Source organism: Salmo salar, chromosome ssa18 (assembly GCF_905237065.1).
Source record: "Salmo salar chromosome ssa18, Ssal_v3.1, whole genome shotgun sequence".
Taxonomy (NCBI): Eukaryota; Metazoa; Chordata; class Actinopteri; order Salmoniformes; family Salmonidae; genus Salmo; species Salmo salar.
In genome coordinates, this window is record NC_059459.1 from 11,019,388 (window position 1) to 11,042,198 (window position 22,811).

The 22,811-nt window shown below is 43.9% G+C and overlaps 1 protein-coding gene across 1 annotated transcript in view; it reads left to right on the forward strand.

The window, feature by feature from the left end:
* socs5b (suppressor of cytokine signaling 5b) overlaps positions 1 to 19,272 on the forward strand; it is a 44,103-nt gene extending 24,831 nt beyond the window's left edge. Inside the window, exon 2 of the mRNA XM_014154143.2 lies at positions 13,267 to 19,272. Within this exon, the coding sequence (XP_014009618.1) occupies positions 13,284 to 14,969 (1,686 nt within the window). The 5' untranslated portion in view covers positions 13,267 to 13,283 and the 3' untranslated portion in view covers positions 14,970 to 19,272. The remainder of the gene's footprint in view (positions 1 to 13,266) is intronic.
* The last annotated feature ends 3,539 nt before the right edge of the window (positions 19,273 to 22,811 follow it).

A 22,811-nucleotide genomic window follows, 5' to 3' on the forward strand; every position in this document is an offset into this window, starting at 1 on the left:
TAAATAAAATATCCGTCTGATATTTAGCATTTCTCATAACTCTGGTTAAACAAGTAGGCCTAACTAACTTTATTAGCCCCTTGTCTGGTTAGATAGGTTTTTTATCATTTCTAAAAGTCTTCTGTTAGTGCCTTGAACAGAACAGACCCGCCATGGCTTTTGGCCATCCCACAGGACTTTCTAAAAGCAACGCACCAAAAATATCTAATTTACTCTGGTCTGGGCAGAGAGAAGGCTTCCTCCCATAATCTTGTCCACTCTCGAACCCTCCCTTAGATCACTAGGATCCCCAGAGAATGGGTGTGTTAAGCAGAAGTAGCCCAGTCCTGTTCAATTGCAGCCAGGGTTTTCTATGGGCAAGAGTTGCACTTATTGTCAGTTTAGGCTAGTTGATTTCCGTGTAGTGAATAGTAACCAGATAAGGACAGTGCACCAGCATCTACACTTTGACTGTTTTTGATAATCTTCCAGATTTGTTTGTTTATTTATTCGATGGCATACCTACACTAATTGTAGCAAGTTCAAGATGGGTCAGACATCACTAAAATATAGTTTTGGCACATTATTCATTGGGAAGTTCTGATCCTGGCTGCTGTTTACTTCTGGTAATTTCTATGTGAAAGGACCCATGAGCACCAACATGTTAAGTTCATAGGAGCATGTCAAATGAAAGCTAAGAGTCTATTTTTTTTAACAGCCATTTTACATCCTAAAAATTAGGAATAAGCAAAGGCTTTGATTTCTGGTCAAACAGATGGGTCTTAGAAAACATCTACCAGAAAAAGTCTTAAAAGGTATTAGAAATACATCAAAACACAATGTTGAAGTAATATCAACACTTTTATATTTAGTTTTAGAGAAATTGTTCTGCCTTCTGTAAATGTAAACACCCACACCAGTAGAAATCCACTTTTTCGAGCTGAAAGACAGTGGCTAGAGCTTACCCTTGATGTTGCACAATGATGTAAGTGAATAAGTCATCGTTTTAGTCAAAGTATGATGTATTTGGGCTTTAAGTGCCAAATCCAAATGTGTGACTTCGGATGTTTCTGTGAGTATTTACGTGTCTTCTTTTCAGCCTACGTTTCGTTTCAGGGCTGGGTTTTATTTAACTCTTACCATCCACCAGCATGGCAACCTTTATTAATCAGAAACACCTGCTGTAAAGTTCTTCCTATTCGCGAGTCGTCTGAGAACCAAACAACTTTTCTCTGTAGCCTGCACTTGGGCTTCCACTAGATAAAACAGCCTCTAAGTCAAAATTGGCTATATCGTACAAATTCATGAAAACAAAAATGTGCTTTTTGGTCTTAATTTAAGGTTCGGGTTAGGCTAAGGTGCATTAATCTTAAAATAGCTAGGTGGGACAACCACATATTACAGGCATAGAAAGTCAATTTTTCCTCTAACATAGCTGTCAGTAGAGTCAGAGCTAGAAGGGGGGGTTGGGTTTCAAGTGTAAGTGTCGGTTAAGTGTTTTAATTTTTTAATTTAATTGTATTTAAAAAAAAATGGTATTACATTTTGGGGTTGGGGGTGGTCGAGGTGAGGAGGAAGATTTTTTAAGATGCTGTTTGAAGAGGTAGGGTTTCAGATGTTTTTGGAAGATGGGCAGGGACTCTGCTGTCCTAGCTTCAGGGGGAAGCTGGTTCCACCATTGGGGTGTTAGGACAGAGAAGAGCTTGGACTTGGCTGAGCAGGAGCTGCCCTCCCGTAGGGGTGGGAGGGCCAAGAGACCTGAGGACTGCTCGGGTTGGGGTGTAGGGTTTGAGCATAGCCTGAAGGTATTGACGCATCCGTGTTTATAATTGTTGTTATTTCCCTGCTTCACGTGGAAATCACCACAACATTCCCACCCCCAATTCCTGTATGTATTAGCAGCCTGCGTCAGTCTTCGAGGTGGAACCTTAACAGGAATTTGAATGTGTCATGTTATAGCTGACACCCCATTCTTTCAGCAGGCATCATAGAATCTTAATTCGGAGCAGTTATTTGAAGAGTTTTTGGAAAATGTGGACACATAAAAGACTGAGGGAGATTTTACTGAAATTCTGTTACCAAACTTTGCATCTGCACAGTTCTTCCCAGTGAATTTGTTTTTGTACAATTCAGTGTAAATTGTTTAAAGTTGTCATTGTGCATAGAGTTGTATGGTTTGTTAAACTGAAATCAATCAGGTTTTTTTGGCATACATGTTAAGCGAGGAATCTTAGTCTCAGCACCATTCTGTTAATTGTGGAATTGCCCTGCTCTATCTGAAGTAGCATGACCCATCCATAATGGTGCTCTGTGGGCTGTTATTGGTGTGCATTATGTGAAATTGGATTGCTCAGTCATTTGGCAAAGCTGGAATTGCAGATGGCTGCAGTTTTAGTTGTGTTAAGAGGGCGATTGTTGTGGCGTTGATTGTGTTTTGTCGTCACCTCTCTCAATAGGTTGCTCTCTGCAACCCTCTCTCCCCTTCTCATCTCTCTTGCGCAACTTAGGCTTGTATCTTGTTAGCTTTGCATTGATTTGCACTGAGATGCGGCACAGGCACGGTACACAGGGAAGGTGTTCATATAGGCCTACCACTAGGGATCTTTTTATACTAGCCACACACATGCTGTATTATTTTGGGTGCTGCATTTGGAATGCTCACCCGAGTCTCTTTGATGCCTAATCAGAATGGAGCCATGCTAATGAGGACACAGGATGGATGCAGATTAGCTAACTGACCCCATACCACACACTGGCAGCGCTCGTCATTTTTCCCTGGTCACTCGCTCCGTGTTAGCCTAACGACAGCAGCATATAGGCTACCCTGTGTAGGAGCATTAAGCAGATAAAGGTCATACAACTCTTTAGGCCTGTAAAACTATTCTACCACATTACAATATGGTGGCAGTGTATGTAGCCGAGGCCTCATCCTATTTCCTAGTTCCCACCGCCTTCATATTGTTCTGAAACACTCCTCATTACATGTTACACCTCTGCTATGTTGGATGAATGGACAGGCTAATGTCCTTCTGATGTTTTCAAAAACTTTGCCTAGATTTTATTGTGATTTTAAAGGTTATGTGCCGAGCAGTGCGTGCAGATACCAAAATTCAGATTTGTCACCGGCCCAACATAACCACCGTTAAAGTTGCACAATCACAATATTAATTTCTGTGTAAAACACCACATGAGTTAGCTATTCTTGGGCATGATTTAAAATTTTTTAAAATGTTGGAATGTGAATCCTCAAATGACTCTTGTCTTGTAAACTAACCTTTGTTTGTTTTTTTCGTGGACGTGATTAGACTTCGTAAGGATAAAATCCGCCAAACCACATGGAAAAACATGGCCCTCCTTAGAAAGTTGATGTTGCTTCACATTACCAACCAGTCCATTTGGAGGGAAAGACAAAAGGAAAAGGAGGGTGTGCACCTTTCTCCTATTAAGTGCATTTGCTGAAAGCTGCATTGTCCAGTGTCCAATTTTTTTTTACCACAGCCTTGTTTGTTTGTGAAAGGCCTAACCGTTCCCAATCAATCTGTGTATGGAATTGAACTAGGTCCACACATGCAAACCCAGTACTCTGCACAGATTAGCTCACACAAAAGGTTACACATGCACATAGGTTCTTAGTTAGTCTTGCTTTGAGTGGGATGATTCTTACCTTTTGTAGATTGCTTTGCGTTGGACTGTTATAATAGAGGCCATCTCTCTGATATTACTATGTGAGGGAATTTCTGTGCATATCTGAACCTGGCGTGTAAGTGAATGGCCTTGCTGTTTGAATCTTAGACTAAGTCCTTATATCATGTCTGTCAAAGCTGGATTGTTTTTTTCAATGAATTGTACATTATTTATAGGCTAGTGAGTTAAGTAAGTCTTGTGAGAACCGATGATGGATAGGTTACTGTAATTGCAAATGCCTGTTATCATAACTAAAGCTTTTGACCACTCAGTTAACATGGTTGAGGGTGAATGGGGCCTCAAGGTCCATGTCTTGAAGGAGGGAAGGGAGATAACGTGTAAAGTCCGTAAGTTCTTGTGGAGAGAGGGGAAGTGGCACCACCCCTTGAGAGAATAGTGGGAACACCTCCAACCCAACACACAATACACCCCCACTCGCACCCTTATCCACGACTTAGTCGGGGACGGGAGACCGACTGTAACACTAGATCAATTACAATGAAAGAATGAGTGATGTCACACCCAGGCCCCCTGCTCCAATCTTGGCTGTTTACAGCTACAGTTTAAGGAGGAATGTCCTGCTTGAAACTCCCTCGTCCCTCCCTCCCCCTCACCATTTAGCCTGCCATGAGCAACCTTATGAGTTAGGCCTATGATCATTACACACTGTTCACTGTTGATTCTCTCCCCCCACTTAGTGACGGGTGTGTATTTGTGTGATCGTCATTATTAGTAGGGATGGGCATGAGTAATGGAGTACTTGAACGGACGTCAAAGCTCGATCTTTAACCAGAGATCAATTTTTTTTGAAATACTGTGAAACTATTTGATGGAATGTGTTTTGTGGCTGCCCGGCAAGTAAAATGTTATCTTAAAGACCACTTTGTTATGCTTTGACTCAAGTGTTCCATTTCTACATGTGCATTTCCAGGGCACAACAGAAAATATACCAAGCATCACACTGTTCTACTCTCTAAGGTCCCTTTCCCCTCTGTGTCTCATTCACTCAATTGCATTCCGACCGCTCCCTCCACACACGTGCTGAGTGCGCACAAAAGCACCCCTTAGGCCTACAGAAATAAATGCCTATAAAAACATATCTAACTGGCCCTGCCGAGTGGCGCAACGTTCTAAGGCACTGCATCGCATTGCTAGAGATGTTGGTACAGAACCGGGTTCATTCCCGGGCTGGGCCACAACTTGCCGTGGCAGGGAGTCCCATAGGTGGCGCCCAATTTGCCCAGAGTTGTCCGGGTTAGGGCAGGGTGTGGCCGGTGGGGCTTTACTTAGCTCATTGCGCTCTAGCGACTCCTTGTGGCAGGCCGGGTGCCTGCAGGCTGACCACGGTCGTCAGTTGAACAGTGTTTCCTCCGACACATTGGTGCATCTGGCTTCCGGGTTAAGCTGTTGGTTGTTAAGGAGCGCGGTTAGGCTGGTCATGTTTCGGAGGACGCATGACTCCACCTTTGCCTCTCCCGAGCCCGTTGGGGAGTTGCAGCAATGAGACGATCGACTACAATTTGATCACAAATGGACTGTTGATTGAAGTAGGAAAATATGTGTTCTAACAACGAGCTGCAGTTTTGGAATAATTGCGTCCCGTCTATTTTCCACTTAAGCTACTTTGCGAACTGCTAGTGCCATTTAGAATTGGTTAGGAGGGCTGTCCCCGACCCAACAAAAATATTGGTTGACCGAAAGTCGTCTGTTCTTTTGACCAATCAATTTGTCAATTTTAAATTGTGTATTTTTCCATATATAGTCCCAGTCAAAAGTTTGGACACACCTTCTCATTCAAGGGTTTTTCTTTATTTTTGACTATTTTCTACATTGTAGAATAATAGTGAAGACATAACTATGAAATAACACATATGGAATCATGTAGTAAGCCAAAAAGTGTTAAACAAATCCAAATATATTTCAAGTAACCACCCTTTGTCCTGACAGCTTTGCACACTCTTGGCATTCTTTCAACCAGCTTCATGAGGTAGTCACCTGGAATGCATTTCAATTAAGAGGTGTACCTTGTTAAAAGTTAATTTGTGGAATTTCTTTCCTCCTTAATGCTTTTGAGCCAATCATTTGTGTTGTGACAAGGTAGGGGTGGCATACAGAAGATAGCCCTCTGGTAAAAGACCAAATTCATATTCTGGCAAGAACAGCTCAAATTAGCAAAGAAAAACAATAGTCCATCATTACTTTAAGACATGAACGTCAGTCAATCCGGAAAATGTCAAGAACTTTGAACCTTTCTTCAAGTGCAGTCGCAAAAACCATCAAGCCCTATGATGAAACTGGCTCTCATGAGGACCGCCACAGGAAAGGAAGATCCAGAGTTACCTCTGCTGCAGAGGATAAGTTAATTAGTTACCAGCCTCAGAAATTGCAGCCCAAATAAATGCTTCAGAGTTCAAGTGTGTTTTTAATAAAATCAACTATATCTATTGAGCTTGTCGTATGCTTTAAGGACACTGCTTGATTAAATAAGACACATATGACTCGAGGGAGCCAGAGATCAAGACAACCAGAAGTAAAAAACGTAACCTGACCCGGCCATCCTCCCACTCCTGCTAGCTTTTGCAGATTCTGCCATTACTCTCCTGAAGTGGCCGATAATAGGCTACACGAGGAGTCGGCAAACTTTCTCATGTGGAATGCCAATTTATCTTACCATTTTCTACCGCTCTGCGTGCCAGTTATGGTTTTCAAATGCACTTTTTCGTGGAACATTTTAATTGAATTTATAATAACGTCTTCGTATCTCAATCATTGTCATGTGGTTAAATCAAAATTCTATCCAAATCTTAATGAAAATGATACTTTTTAGGTTTGTAACTTCCATTGCCAACTATGTAAAAATAGCCTACATAAAGCCAACAAATAAAAACATTGCAGCCTGCAGGTAGAAAATATCCTGATTTAAAAACAAATATCTTATAAATCACATTGGCTACGCATGGCCTGTCTGCAACCAACTTGAAATATTGTATCAACTATTAACTTGGGTCTGAACTCCAAGTTTCCCGGGCCAGTGAGCTCTGGACAGAAACAGTTGTAGGCTATTTGTGCAAGGGATAAGAAGTAATCAGGTAGGCCTATTTTATGAAGTTTCCACTGGATCAGAGCATGACATTTTTCCCTTTCACGCTGAGTGGTTATCGAAAAGGAGTGGGCTGTAAAGATATTTAGAATATATTGAGGAACTTTTGTCATTCTCTATGGATGTAAAAACAGACTTCCTTTGCTTGCTGTTTGAGGTGAAGAACACATTACTTTTAGAAGCTCCACAGCTCATTACTGGTGGTACGTTAAGCTAATCAGAAATACTATCAGATCCCCAAATGGGCACATTTTATATGCCTACATTTGTGCGCAGGCCAGGTAGCCTATAGGCCTACTTCTATGCGTAATCAGGTGCGCGTCCTTACTCTAAACAAAGACAATGACTAAATTGACAACTCGTAAATGGAATGAAATAAACAAAAACTTGTTCCTCACAAGTGTAGCATAGGTTGTGTGCTCTGCAAGCAACATGTCTACTCCAATAATGAGAATGGTAAAAGACTGGAATAATAATGCAGTATATTGAATGCATTAACAGAAATTACCGTAACCAAACAAACATTGTAGATACAAATGATAGGAATTGGGCCTCCCGAGTGGCGCAGCGGTCTAAGGCACTGCATTGCAGTGCTAGAGGCGTCACTACAGACCCGAGTTCGATCCTGGGCTGTATCACAACTGACTGTGATCGGGAGTCTCATAGGGCGGAGCACAATTGGCCCAGCGTCGTCCGGGTTCGATTGTGGCCTGTGGAATGTTGTCCCACTCCTCTTCAATGGCTGTGTGAAGTTGCTGGATATTGGCGGGAACTGGAACAGGCTCTCTTCCACGTCGATCCAGAGCATCCCAAACGTGCTCAATGGGTTACATGTCTGGTGAGTATGCAAGCCATGAAAAAACTGGGACATTTTCAGCTTCCAGGAATTGTATACAGGTCCTTGTGACATGGGTATCTCTGTGCATTCACATTCCCAACGATAAAATGCAATTGTGTTCATTGTCTGTAGCTTATGCCTGCCCATACCATAACCCCACCGCCACCATGGGGCACTCTGTTCACAACATTGTCATCAGCAAACCGCTCGCCCACACGATGCCATACATAGCCTGCCATCTGCCCGGTACAGTTGAAGAGCACACTTCTCTAGTGTGCCAGTGGCCATCGAAGGTGAGCATTTGCCCACTGAAGTCAGTCAGGTCTTGACCCTGGTGAGGACGATGAGCACACACACAGATGAACTTCCCTGAGATGGTTTCTGACAATTTGTGCAAAAATTCTTTGGTTGTGCAAACCCACAGTTTGTATCAATCCAGTGGCTATTCGTTTTGCAAAAATCTGCAATCACATGAGCACTCCAGAAACACCGCTAACCAAACAACGGTCTCTTGCTGGTGCTCACTTGCATTAAAAGGTAGGCCTAACTATACCCCACATTTTTCTGATACCACAAAAGTGGTCTCCTGATGGAATTTAAGCAGTTGTGGACTTAGAACTTTTCTATAAAAAAGGGTGACATTTGGAAAAACGGAATGAGGCAGAAAATAACAGATTTTATAGGACCCCTACAAATTAGGGATAGGCATTTGACATTTTTGACTGTTCGAGTACTCGGATGATTTTTTTCAAGTACTCAAATATTATTTTTTAAATTTTTTTTACCCTTTTCAGAAAGCTGGGAGTATTGATGGATGTCACTACTTCACAGGAGAGGCATTCGAATGTAAAAAATAAAAATAAAACTTTTATGTGCTGTAATAACAAACGTGTATGTAATCTGTAAATATAAATAAAATGTGAAATCACAAAACAGTTTAGAAACGGAGAAAATACAGAATATTCCACAACCACGATTGGTTGAGATAATGAGGGGCCGGGACATTCACGAGAAAGAGCATCCATTCTGTCATGCAAGGCTTCTCCGTCAAATGGCACATCCTGCTCTCTGCTACCGTGGATATTTGAAAGAGCCATTGGATTTACTCATATTTTCATCATGGACAACATGCAAAGTGTAGCTTCAGCTTTCAATATCAGTGTTGTCCTGAAAAAAGTCCTTGGTTAAAAATAGATGTTAAGAGAAATCATCTGGTTTTAGCTCTGGATGTCATGGGTGGCATTAGCAACAGTCATAGGCTGCTGTAGGCCAGGGGGGATAGGCCTTTGTAAATCAACGTAATCAGTCATGTGCTGAGTCTGGGCCTGATTCCTCTGGCATCTTAACGCCGTTGCAGCTGACTGCAAAATCCCTGTATCTCTATTGAAACAGAGGTTTTACTCTGTATATGTGTTACACTGTTGTAAGAAGCTAGGCCTAGTTGGTGACGCTAGTGCAGACTGTAGAGCCTGCTCTGCTCATCTAGGCTAACTGGGGCAACTATGTTATGTAACTGGGGCAATAATATATAATAATATTTGCCATTTAGCAGACACTTTTATCCAAAGCGACTTAGTCATGCGTGCATACATTTTACGTTTAGGTGGTCCCGGGAATCGAACGCACTACCCTGGCATTACAAGCACTATGCTCTACCAACAGAGCTACACAGGACCGCAATGGTATCTCTGCAAATGTGAGAGGGTGGGAGGGAAACTGGGAGTACACCATGGCAGTTTGGAGATCAGATGAGATCTCCCACTACTAGAGGTCCTTTTGTAGCTAAGTTAGTAGAGCATGACACTTGTGCCAGAGTAGTGGGTTCAATTCACAGGACCACCCATGCAAAAAAAAAATATGCACACATGACTAAGTCGCTTAGGATAAAAGTGTCAGCTAAATGGCATATATTGCAGTATTATCAAATTGCATTTGTCACATGTGCCGAATACAACAGGTGTAGACCTTACAGTGAAATGCTTACTTACAAGCCCTTAAGCCCTTAACCAACAATGCAGTTTTAAGAAAATACACCCCCAAAAAAGTAAGAGAAAGAATAACAAATAATTAAAGAGCAGCAGTAAATATCAATAGTGGGGCTATATACAGGGGGTACCGGTACAGTCTGAATATGCGGGGGCACCAATGTCGAGGTAATTGAGGTAATACGTACATGTAGGCAGAGTTATTAAAGTCACTATGCATAGATAATAACAGAGAGTAGCAGCAGCGTAGAAGGGGGGGGGCAATGCAAATAGTTGGGGTAGCCATTTGATTAGGTGTTCAGGAGTTTTATAGCTTGGGGGTAGAAGCTGTTTAGAAGCCTCTTGGACCTAGACTTGGCGCTCTGGTACCGCTTGCCGTGCGGTAGCAGAGAGAACAGTCTATGACTAGGGAGGCTGGAGTCTTTGACAATTTTTAGGGCCTTCCTCTGACACCGCCTGGTATAGAGGTCCTGGATGGCAGGAAGCTTGGCCCCGGTGATGTACTGGGCCGTACGCACTACCCTCTGTAGTGCCTTGCGGTCGGAGGCCGAGCAGTTGCCATTCCAGGCAGTGATGCAACCAGTCAGGATGCTCTCGATGGTGCAGCTGTAAAACCTTTTGAGGATCTGAGGACCCATGCCAAACCTTTTTAGTCTCCTGAGGGTAATAGGTTTTGTCTTGGTGTACTTGGACCATGTTAGTTTGTTGGTGATGTGGACACCAAGGAACTTGAAGCTCTCTACCTGCTCCACTACAGCCCCGTCGATGAGAATGGGGGTGTGCTCGGTCCTCCTTTTCCTGTAGTCCACAATCATCTCCTTTTGTGTTGATCACGTTGAGGGAGAGGTTGTTGTCCTGGCACCACACGGCCAGGTCTCTGACCTCCTTATTATATTACTAAAGGTTTAAAGTCAATAGTCAATGTGTTCAATTGGAAGGAAATGCAGTGTTAACTGCTTATGGCTGGAATCCCGTTAGCGGGATCGATATGACAACAGCCAGTGACAGTGCAGGGCGCCAAATTCAAAACAACAAAAATCTCATAATTAAAATTCCTCAAACATACAAGTATTTTACACCATTTTAAAGATAATCTTGTTGTTAATCCCACCACAGTGTCCGATTTTCAAAAAGGCTTTACTAGGAAGCACACCAAACGATTATGTTAGGTCAGCGCCTAGTCACAGAAAAACACAGCCATTTTTCCAGCCAAAGAGAGGAGTCACAAAAAGCAGAAATAGAGAGAAAATTAATCACTAACCTTTGATGGTCTTCATCAGATGACACTCATATGACTTCATGTTACACAATACATTTATGTTTTGTTCGATAAAGTTCATATTTATATCCAAAAATCTCAGTTTACATTGGCGCGTTCTGTTCAGTAATGTTTTGCCTCCAAAACATCCGGTGATTTTGCAGAGAGCCACATCAATTTACAGAAATACTCATCATAAATGTTGATGAAAATACAAGTGTTATGCATGGAACTTTAGATAAACTTCTCCTTAATGTAACTGCTGTGTCAGATTTCAAAAAAGCTTTACCGAAAAAGCACACCATGCAATAATCTGAGTACGGCGCTCAGACACAAAAACAAGCCATGCAATATATCCGCCATGTTGTAGTCAACAGAAGTCATAAATAGCATTATAAATATTCACTTACCTTTGATGATCTTCATCAGAATGCACTCCCAGGAATCCCAGTTCCACAATAAATGTTTGTTTTGTTCGATAAAGTCCATCCTTTATGTCCAAATACCTCCTTTTTGTTCGCGCCTTCAGTTCACAAATCCAAATTCACGACGCGCAGGCCAGACAAACTCAAAAAATCTATTACAGTTCGTTTAAACATCTCAAACGATGTATAGAATCAATCTTTAGTATGTTTTTATCATAAATCTGCAATAAGGTTTCAACCGGAGAATTCCTTTGTCTTCAAAAATGCAATGGAACTCAGCTACCTCTCACGGGCGTGCGCATGGCTGAACTCATGCCTTATTTTGGGACACCTGACTCTTAGAGCTCTTATTCTCTCCCCATTCACAGTAGAAGCATGAAACAAGGTTCTAAAGACTGTTGACATCTAGTGGAAGCCTTAGGAAGTGCAATATGACCCCACAGACACTATTTTGGATAGGAAAAGACTTGAAAAACTACAAACCTCAGATTTCCCACTTCCTGGTTGGATTCTTTCTCAGGTTTTGTTATACTCACAGACATCATTCAAACAGTTTTAGAAACTTCCGAGTGTTTTCTATCCAAATCTACTAATGATATGCATATCTTAGCTTCTGGGCCTGAGTAGCAGGCAGTTTACTCTGGGCACGTCAGTCATCCAAGCTACTCAATACTGCCACCCAGCCATAAGAAGTTAAAGAGATCCATTACCTTTGGTAAGGAGGGAAGAGAGCTGGCTGCCACAAGTAGATTATATTAGCCTAAACATGATCTTGGCGAGGCAAACCATTTTGAAGGCAGTTTGGGGTCACTGCGCTCAAGAACCTAGTATTGTCCATGCACACTGATGAATTTAGTGTTTGTGTGGGTGTTTGTGCTGGCTGTCTACACTGTTGTGAAAGGGAAAGTTCTTGGTCAGGTCCAGACGGACGTTGTAATACGGTACATACCAGCAGATCAGCTGGGTGCAGGCAGATCCCTGTGTTAGTTTACAGCCGTGGCCTTGTGTCCCTGCACGTCTGCCTGGCAACTCCTCACTCACTTTACTGCTCCAACTAGCCCTCTTTCTCTCACGCACAAGAAATCCCTGTGCAAAAATCCCACGTGCAAAGAATCACCCAATTTCCCCCACACCCAAATGTTGTCTCTAGGATCACTACCATTGAATTTGCAGAATTGCTACGGTAACCACGTTTCCATCCACAGTTTTTATTCAAGTCATATAGTATAAAAATGATCACGACAGCTGAGACAGAAACATTAAGTTTCAGTGTAATTTTATAAATACCAACAGATAGTTTGTTCGTTCTACATGGTGGGATCTTTTTGTGTCTAAAATTAATTATGCGGGAAATTGAGGTAGAAACGCCTTTATGCTCAAATATTGATAGAATAACCATCATATCGAAGTAAATTTGGAGTCATGTGGTGATATGGTGTTTGGTCCTCCCACTACGACTCGGGAAAGCATGCAGTTTATTAGGCTACATATGAAATAAGTTATGATGAACTTGACATGGTGGTGAAAGTGCACGTTGATGAGCTTGATGCTGCTTTCCAATATATATCCAGTGTCTTATCCATAATAATATCATCGTGTAGACTAGACAACCCACACAGCTTACCCGCACTGTATCTGTGAGCTGTTGGCTAGAGCGTAGGTGCCAAGACCAGAGTAGGCACATTTGCTATTTAACGCAACCGTTTAAGCAAAAAAAGGATGTGTGCACCACGTCATCACGCACTGATTTTTATCTGCAACAAGTCAATTTGGTGAAAACGCATCACTGGTGTGAGAATTTGCATATTTTCTTAATGCGGATTCCAGAGTATTCACATGGAAATCTGTCGCCAATTGGATGGAAATTGTTTAGGCCTAACAAAAATGTACTTTTTTTAGGTTACATTCTACAATTGTATAGTAATGTAGGTCATGGATTGTGTGAGATTCCTGTACCCTACAACTGGTCTAATCTGATGTGTCCATCTGTCTGGCAGGTCTTGGTCTCCTATCCATGGAGAAAGTGGGCAAGATGTGGAGCAACCTGAGGAGCCGATGCCAGACCCTCTTCCACAGCGACGGTGCGGGACCCAGTACAGAGAACAGCGTGGTGGAGGTGGACGGTATGCACTGTGTGGTGGACCTGGAACGGGGTGGCAATTCAGGTGAGGCCCAGGCTTCTCGGGCCTCTAGCCTGTCCCGAAGCCTCTTGCCGCTCCCCATGGTTACTGGAGGACGACGTCACAACTGTGTGTCGGACATCCCCCAGATAGTGGAGATCACCATAGACAGCAAAGACCATGAGGATGCGAGGGGGGGTCGTGGAGGAGTCCCTGTGGCGCGGAGAGACTCATACTCACGCCATGCACCTTGGGGGGGCAAGAAAAAACACTCATGTTCCACTAAGACTCAGAGCTCCATGGATACAGACAGGCGGTCAGGGCGTGCGCGCGGGGCCGCTGGCCGGAGGGAGCGTCGCTACGGGGTCAGCTCTATCCAGGAAATGGGGGACTCTGGGAGCGGGGGTTGCAGTCTGAGCGCCCGTTCCCTGCGCCAGCGGCTTAGCGATACAGTGGGCCTGTGTCTCCCCCTGCCCCGCCGTCGCTCGCGCTCTTCCAAGACCCCCACCATCTCGAAGCGCAAGATCCACCTAACAGAGCTGATGCTGGAGACCTGTCCCTTCCCCCAGGGCTCGGACTTGGCCAACAAGTGGCACCTGATCAAGCAGCACACAGCGCCCGTCAGCCCGCATTCCTCCACGGCTCTGCTTGACGCCTTCGACACCGCCCACCCCTCCCCTGAGGACGAGGAGGAGCGTCTGCGCGAACGCCGCAGGCTCAGCATTGAAGAGGGAGTGGACCCCCCACCCAACGCCCAGATCCACACCCTGGAGGCCTTGGCACAGGGCTCCTCTCTGTACAAACTGGGACCAAAGATGGCCCCCGGCATTGCAGAGGCCTCTGGGGAGGCCCGGGGCGCCGTGGCCTGCTGCTCAGGAGGGGGGGTATCGGTGCAGGTGCTCGGGGGGGCTACAGCCCAGTTGGCTGACTGTGACTCGGAGGAGGACTCAACTACCCTATGCCTGCAGGCCCTGAGGCCCAAGCAGCGGCACGCGTCTGGGGATGGCAATCTGAGCCGGAACCAGCCTGGGCCATGGAAGGTGCACACACAGATCGACTACATCCATTGCCTGGTACCGGACCTGCTGCAGATCACTGCACTGCCCTGCTACTGGGGCGTGATGGACCGCTATGAGGCGGAGGCGCTGCTGGATGGACGGCCCGAGGGAACCTTCCTGCTGCGCGACTCGGCCCAGGAGGACTACCTGTTTTCTGTCAGCTTTCGCCGCTACAACCGCTCGCTGCATGCCCGCATCGAGCAGTGGAACCACAACTTCAGCTTCGACGCCCACGACCCCTGCGTGTTCCACTCATCCACCGTCACAGGCCTACTGGAGCACTACAAGGACCCCAGCGCCTGCATGTTCTTTGAGCCGCTGCTCACGGCGCCACTCCACCGGGCCTTCCCTTTCGGCTTGCAGCACCTGGCACGCGCCGCCATCTGCCCCCGGACCACGTACGACGGCATCGGCGGCCTTCCACTGCCCCCGGCCCTGCAGGACTTCCTCAAGGAGTATCACTACAAACAGAAAGTGCGTGTGCGCTGGCTGGAGAGGGAGCCGCCACTCAAGATCAAATAGTGGCGGGGCTCTGGCGGCCTGTGCGTGCAGCCGCGGGCTTAGTCAAAACAGGAAAAACTCCCAGCCAATCAGGAGAGGTAATACTGAACATGGCACTTTTCAGTCAGGCGGGGAGGGGTAACTGGAGGGGAGGAGTTGGGTAAAGTGATCTATCCAAGATTCATTCTAATCTCTTTGTTTTACTTATTACTACTTACATCACATGGAATACAAATCTATTATATTCAGTATAATGCTGTCTGGCAAGCACATTTTTACTATTGAACAGATTCTGAAAGGGAGAGCACAAGCCTTCATGCTTGGTCTCCCTCTCTCCTCTTTCATTCTGTCAAGTGTCTGCCTGATCCCACAGCATGAGCTGCCTGCATGGCCCCCCTCCCCCCTCTCCCCAGTCTCTATCTAGGCCCACATGGTTAGCTAGCTATGTTGTACAGTTCACTCATACTTTCTATCCTTCCTTTTTTTTCCTGTTGCTTGATCAAGCGACTAGAAGAATGCCTGGCGGGCATCGTGAGGCTTGAGGTGTGGAGTTGACAGTGGCTTTACTGGAGAGAGAGGGGGGTGGGGGTTGGCTGCAACTAAAACTCCTACTGCAGTTCGTTAGGGCCCGCTTGGTGGACAGTGTCATACAGACACACACCCAGCCATCATCAAGCATCATTGAGTAGGCCTATGTCTGAAATAAGGTGCTGTTTAAGGGTGCTGTCCAGTAGGTCTTCGCCCCAAGGGCAATGTGGAACGCGGCCAGGTCCAAAGGTGCTGCTACAGCGTCCTGCTTCCGTACACCTGTAGGGAACGAGGCATACACAGCAGTGTGTGTGGTCACTGCGAGTCCTTGGCTTTTAGATATCCTCACTGTCATTTCTCGAAGCATAATCGTTGTCTCCCACCACCAATGTGTTGGCACAGGTGTACGGTTCTTCTAATGGAACAATACTAATGATATTTGTCCTGGTGGTTGTTTTCTCACACCTGTCTGCCAGTGGCTCAAACTGGCTACAGAACAGGCACTTTAACTGTGCGTGCAGTTTTTGAAGACACACACACTGGTTATTGTCTCAGTGTCTGGTTTGTTTCTGGACCTGTGTTCTGCCTTCATGGTGTCACTTATTTCTCTCTGTGGCATCTGCACCCTCCGCATACCATTGACATTTTACAGTTAACTTGACTCCGCTTTACACATTACAGCCACAGTCCCGCTTTATAGTATTAGTACCCGAAGGAGCTGCATTTGATATGCGCATTGTCACTGCTGCTAGCGATGCCCGTAATAACCCAGCATATTGTGAGCTTGCATCAGGAAGACGAATACAACAAAGCGTAACCTATGTGCCTTTCATAGAACCTCCTGATCTACTTTAAACTCTTGAGCCTGGTGCATAGAATACTCCAGCAGCACTTCCCACTCATGTAGCCCTAAATGGAGGATGAGGAGGAGGAAAAGGAATGATGAGGAGCAGGGGATGAAGAGCTCTCTGTTCATTGGTGCACATTCAATATTTTTATATATATATATATATTTACATTTTTCACATTTCTATTTCATCAAGAAAATATTGTCAGTGTTTGCTAGCTAGCTAGAAGTGAATACACTACTCCCTTGTCTAGCTGTGGAGGCTGGTGGGAGGAGCTATAGGAGGACGGGTTCATTGTAATGGCTGGAATGGAATTAATGGAGTCAGACATGGTTCCCGTATCTTTGAGGTGTTTGATACCGTTCCATTTATTCCATTTCAGCAATAACAATGAGCCCGTCCTCCTATAGCTCCTCCCAACAGCCGCCACTGCTGTCTAGAATCATTTATTGGCTTCACTTCCAAAAGTCATTGGGTTTTATAGGTGGCTGGATGGGTTGGGCAAGGCAGCGTCAGGTCCTGGAGGGCTTCTACACTGGACATGTTTTAGAACGGCCCCCCTTATTGCGTCACATAGGCACGAGTCTGTAAAATCTATGGAACGCTCTGAAAAAGATAAGAAACGAGGAGTACCTGTATATGGAAATACTATCTGCAAATGTATACAAATATAATTCTTACAAATTATCGGTGTGATATCAGTGATTTTTATCCTGGTTGGATAGGTAACTGGAATCCCGTCTCTCTGAATGGCAGGGAAGATGTTTATTTTAACTACCCAACACGCGTTGTGTGTTATCAGAGGGGGAGGATCATGAATGAAAATGCAATGAATGCATATGATTAGCTTATTCATGACCATCTCTGAGTGTCTGTGACCAAAGCTCTGTTATTCAACGGTGTTGCACACAACCTGTATTGTTTTTAGTAGTATTGCTCGCCACTATGTCTCTAGGGCTCTTTAAAATTACCATACTGAATTTTATTTCAACTGAACAAACATTTTAAGCCTACAGGGCAGGCGATGTTACCAGGTAGAAACAGAGACAAGCCCCCATCACCTTACACCTCAGTCTTGCAACTGCTCTGGCCTCTTCCAAGCCCTTTTGTGCTACTATCAGTGTGCTAATGAAAGGTAATGTGATGTGTGGGTATGTGTTATGGTTTGGAGGCAGAAGGACAGGAAAGTGTGTCACTGTCAAGGGTCAATGGTATAATTGAGGCGTGTGGGTGATAGTTAAATCAACTAAATGCTCTTTTTCATATCCAACCCTCCCTCCCTCTAACTTTGTTTTCAGAAAGCTTGGAGATTGCATGTGAAAATCACCCATTTGTATGATCTATGAAGGGCTGTGGAGGACTGTTTGAATAAGAAAAAAATAGGTTGACATATAAGTCACTTGCATGTGCACTTGTATGTTCTATCACCCTGACATCTTGTATGGGATAGCTGTTAAAAATTCACTCTCCAGGCTCTTACCCATGCGCGCACACACACCTACTCTTTGCCACCTTTCTATCATGCTACGGCTATGGCCAACTGGCACTAATCACTGGCTAAATGTACCTCGCCAGGATCTACATTTACCGTGCGCTAAAAGGGCCACTGTATTTCCTAATGGGTGCCCCTCTCTTTTTCTGACCACATCCTCAACATGACCCTGCTGATGCTGCTGGGATATGTGGAGGGGACTTAGGGGCTATTGTTTGTGCTGGTGGCTGCTTCCCCCTCCACGTTCTGCGGCCGCCCCAGCCCTGTTTGGGAGCTAGACTAAAGTTAGCATTAAAAGAGAGTAGCGCCTTAGTCTCACAATGTACCATTGAAGGCCCGGTTTCCTGCTGTGGGAATGGGGTGCGGCGGGGGGGGTCTAGGGATTTGTTGAAGTAATGGCACTTTAATTGTCTGTGCGCGTGTTTGTGTTTATTTGTTCAAGGTGGAGATATGGGTGTGAGTATGGAGTATTTCGTTTGTGTTCATACATCACAAGCAATGTTGGAGGACAGATTTATGTTCTGTTGAGTTGCAGACACGTGTGTGTGTGTGTATGTGTGTGTGTGTGTGTGTGTGTGTGTGTGGACCACATAGAGAGGGTCTGGTGGAGGGGATGTGGAGTCTGCTGTGAGGGGTACCCCCCCTATGAACAATGCCTCTTGTCCACCTATTCTCAGGCAGGCCCAATGTTAGGCTAGTTCCAGGATCTCTTTTCAACCTTCTTATTATAAATCTGAGGCAGGCAGGTCATATCACCAGCCAACCCTGTTTGACCACATCAAGACCCCTGGCCTGGATCAAGGTTTCAGCTCTTAGAGGAAAAATACAAGTTTTATTCTCATCTTTCCCCTATTTTTTTTTTGGAAAGCTGGGTAAAAATGCTATATGCAAACGAGGGGAAAAAATGAAAAGATGTATGACTAAAGAATTATTATTTTTCATTATTCTTCTCCCTTATATGCAATGGAGTGTACTGTAACAATGGTCGCAATCCTCTGTCACTTTAATGCTGTATGTGCACATCGGTTGCTGTGTGGATGTGGGTGCCGTGGCAACAGGACTTGACAATGAATGGTTGTCATTCTACAGCACCATTGTTTTCCCAGACTGCCTTATTCATTCTGACCAATCACAAGAGCCCTTTCAAATCTGGGGCCGCAGGCACTGCCACAGACTTAAAAAAAAAAAAATAAACTCTGGTCAGACGAATATCGCCGTTCCATTATTATTAAAACATTTTTTTACTGTTGTCAGGAAGGACTTGGAGAGTGTAAATGTTCACATTTCAGTGTCTTTGTTATTCTGTGTATCTGCTTCACCATTCAGACAGTTGTTTTTTTCCGTTATAACCTGTTCATTTTAAAGAGCCGTATGATGCGACACTTGTAGCTGTCACTCTTGGTGCTTGGCTTATGCTTCATTGTCTTAATATTCCAAATAAAACTGTTAAGCGTAATCAACATTGGGCCGTGTTTGATTTCAGATCTCTCATTCTTCTCTCTTTCTCACTGTGCCGCAGTTTCTTACCTTTCATCGTTCTCTCTACCATAAATGAAAGGGATAATTCACAAAAATGTCAAAATGTGTTTGTTTCCTAACCTCTTAAAGTAGTCTAGTCAAGTTTACCTTCAAACTTAAATGAGGGTGATGACCCAGGCAGGATTTGGTTTGTGGAGTCGGTTGGATATGAGTTAGCCTAGTGACCTGGGGACAGTGATCAGTAGGAGTATCTGGAGCCAGCCCACTTACTTAATACTGCATGTATTGCCCCCCTCTCTGCATTCTATCCTTAGTCCCACCCCTTCCTCCCAGCTCAGGCCTGGCTGCTGCTCTTGTCTGGTCCGGCCCACCTAGGGCAAGCCTCTCCACTCCTCATCCTCCCTTTCCCAGCAGGGCCTACCAGTAGCTGACTGGAGACGCGAGCACGACCCTAGAGTTTAGTATTTGCTCCTTGAAATGAAGTATAAATAGCATGTGGGTTATCGGTTTCAAGTTAGCTAGCCGAGACGTATAAATAATTGAAGCTCGCCCAGAGGGACAAGCAAGCACAGGATGTAGGCTTGCAGGGTTTGACTCAAAAGCTTGAACCTGTTGAAAAACCTCAGAGCTCAATACATAATAAATACCTGAACATGCACAAAGCTCACAATCCCTCTCAACACTCAGCATGTTTGAGGAGATAAGCCTGAGCAAGGTGCTACACAGATTTGCTCAACTCTATCACATAATGAGTGGTTATTTGGCATGTAAGGTGAATTTTAGATCAGTGATTCTGAGCAGCGCCTTTCTGCAGGCAGATCCCCAACAAATGTGCTGCACTACCAATGCCAACATCAAGTTCACTTGTAAACCCGCCTCAGGCCCTTAAAAGCTTCAGCCTTCAGCCACAAATACCCCAAGGCGCTCAGGGAATTTCCAATAAATTGTGGAATCCTGAGCTGAACCAAGACACTACTGGAACGAGGTGGGGATTCTAGCGGTGAGCACTGGGCCAAACCCACAAGACCTCTACCTGCTGGGCTCTGACTCGGTTCAACCTGAGACACCTCATCAGTAGAGAGTCTTAGTGTTAGCCTCCACAATATACACACGTATCTCTCTTGAGCGCATTGAGCTGGAATAAGCAGTTATTGTTGGAAGCACCATCAATGAAAAGTTACCTCGGTTCCAAAACACACGTTTTCTGGAGACTTGTGGGAGGAGTGCTGATGACATCACCCACTGTATGCGCTTTCGGTAGTCTGATTGCGTCCAGACTGAGGAGAAGTCCGCACACAATTCATCCCTGACCACCACCTGAAGTGGTCAGACAGATCTGAACACAATCAGACCACAAAGCGCCTTTTGTGTATATATAAACATTCATACATATATACATACATATATACACATACACACTTTTTTTTTTTAATATACCTTCCTTTATTATTCCCTGCAAACCCTACCACCGCTCCCAAAATTGGAGTAAACTAATAAACAATAACACTTAGGCTTCTACTTCCAGCTTATACATACTATACACATTTTAAAGACAAAATCTATTTTACAGTAGCTATATTTTGTTAGTTTTTAGTGCTGGCCTTCCTCTATTTCTGATGTCCATCCAGTTTGATTTCTATTTGCCATATATTTGTAACTGTTCTATTTCATAAAAGTTCTGAACCTATATACATTTTACAGACCCCGTATATTTTACATTGGTTCTTTCCCATCCTTCAGCTCCATTCAACCCCTCCAATTTATCTCTTAACACCATCCATATTGGATTTCTATTTGCCATATATTTTTCAATTCTACTGTGATGCTTCACAAAAGTACTGAACCTTTCTATTCTCATAGTTTCTACAGATTGTAAATTAAAGACAAACATTTTTGTTAAAATTATTATGATATTATTGGTGGATTGGCTATGACTTTTCAAATCACCCAGTATTGCTATCTGCAGCGTTAGTTCTAAGTAAATGTTGCAATTCTTCAGCCATTCCTGGACCTGTGACCAAAAACAAGCTACCAATTTTGGTCTTTAATGCAGGGTCGACAGAAAAGTTCCTTAAATTTTCCCTCTTTCACTTGCCTCTTCAATTTTTGTGGTAATGCTGCAATTAGTTGGTTGTAATTTTGGTTAGAGCAGACATTGCCATATGTCTGTGTTAGCTGCATGTGTGACATAACTCCACCAGTCCTATTTAGGATATAATTTACAAAGATTATATATATTTTTAATGTTAGAAAATATATATATATTTTTGTATCAATTAGTATATTTGAGTTTAACCACAATATTTGTTGTATTATTTGTTCTGTCTTTTCAGGTGGCTCAAACTGAAATTGCAACCAACTTTCTATGGCTTATTTAAAAAATAACGATATTTTGGAGATGATTTCGTTTTCAAATAACCGAACGTGAGCAGTTGCAATCTGAATAAAGGGGAAAAGGTCATTCTTGAATATGGGGTGAGACATTACTAATTTACTAGAGAACATTTTTTTTGTATGACTGATCAAATCAAATCAAATGTATTTATATATCCCTTCGTACATCAGCTGATATCTCAAAGTGCTGTACAGAAACCCAGCCTAAAACCCCAAACAGCAAGCAATGCATGTGAAAGAAGCACGGTGGCTAGGAAAAACTCCCTAGGAAAAACTCCCTAGAAAGGCCAAAAACCTAGGAAGAAACCTAGAGAGGAACCAGGCTATGAGGGGTGGCCAGTCCTCTTCTGGCTGTGCCAGGTGGATATTATAACAGAACATGGTCAAGATGTTAAAATGTTCATAAATTACCAGCATGGTCAAATAATAATAATCATAGTAGTTGTCGAGGGTGCAACAAGCACGTCCGGTGAACAGGTCAGGGTTCCATAGCCGCAGGCAGAACAGTTGAAACTGGAGCAGCAGCACGGCCAGGTGGACTGGGGACAGCAAGGAGTCATCATGCCAGGTAGTCCTGAGGCATGGTCCTAGGGCTCAGGTCCTCGAGAGAAAGAGAGAATTAGAGAGAGCATATTTAAATTCACACAGGACACCGGATAAGACAAGAGAAATACTCCAGATGTAACAGACTGACCCTAGCCCCCCGACACATAAACTACTGCAGCATAAATACTGGAGGCTGAGACAGGAGGGATCAGAAGACACTGTGGCCCCATCCGATGATGCCTTTAGTGAGAGGTCTAATGCTTTAATATTTAATCATTTCTGCCCTCCGAATTCATATACATTATATAAATTGGCCCTTTTAATTTTGTCTGGCTTGCCATTCCAAATTTAATTGAATATTTTTTTGCTCATCTAATTTAAAAAGCAGGTTGCTGTGTGTTGGCAAAACCATAAGCAAATAGGTAAACTGTGATATGACTAAAGAGTTAATCAGGGTGATTTTTCCACAAATAGACAGGTATTTTCCTTTCCATTGTAGCAATATCTTATCTATTTTTATCTAAGTTATCTAACTTTCTATTAACATTTATTGGAGTGAGATCATTTCTTTCTTTC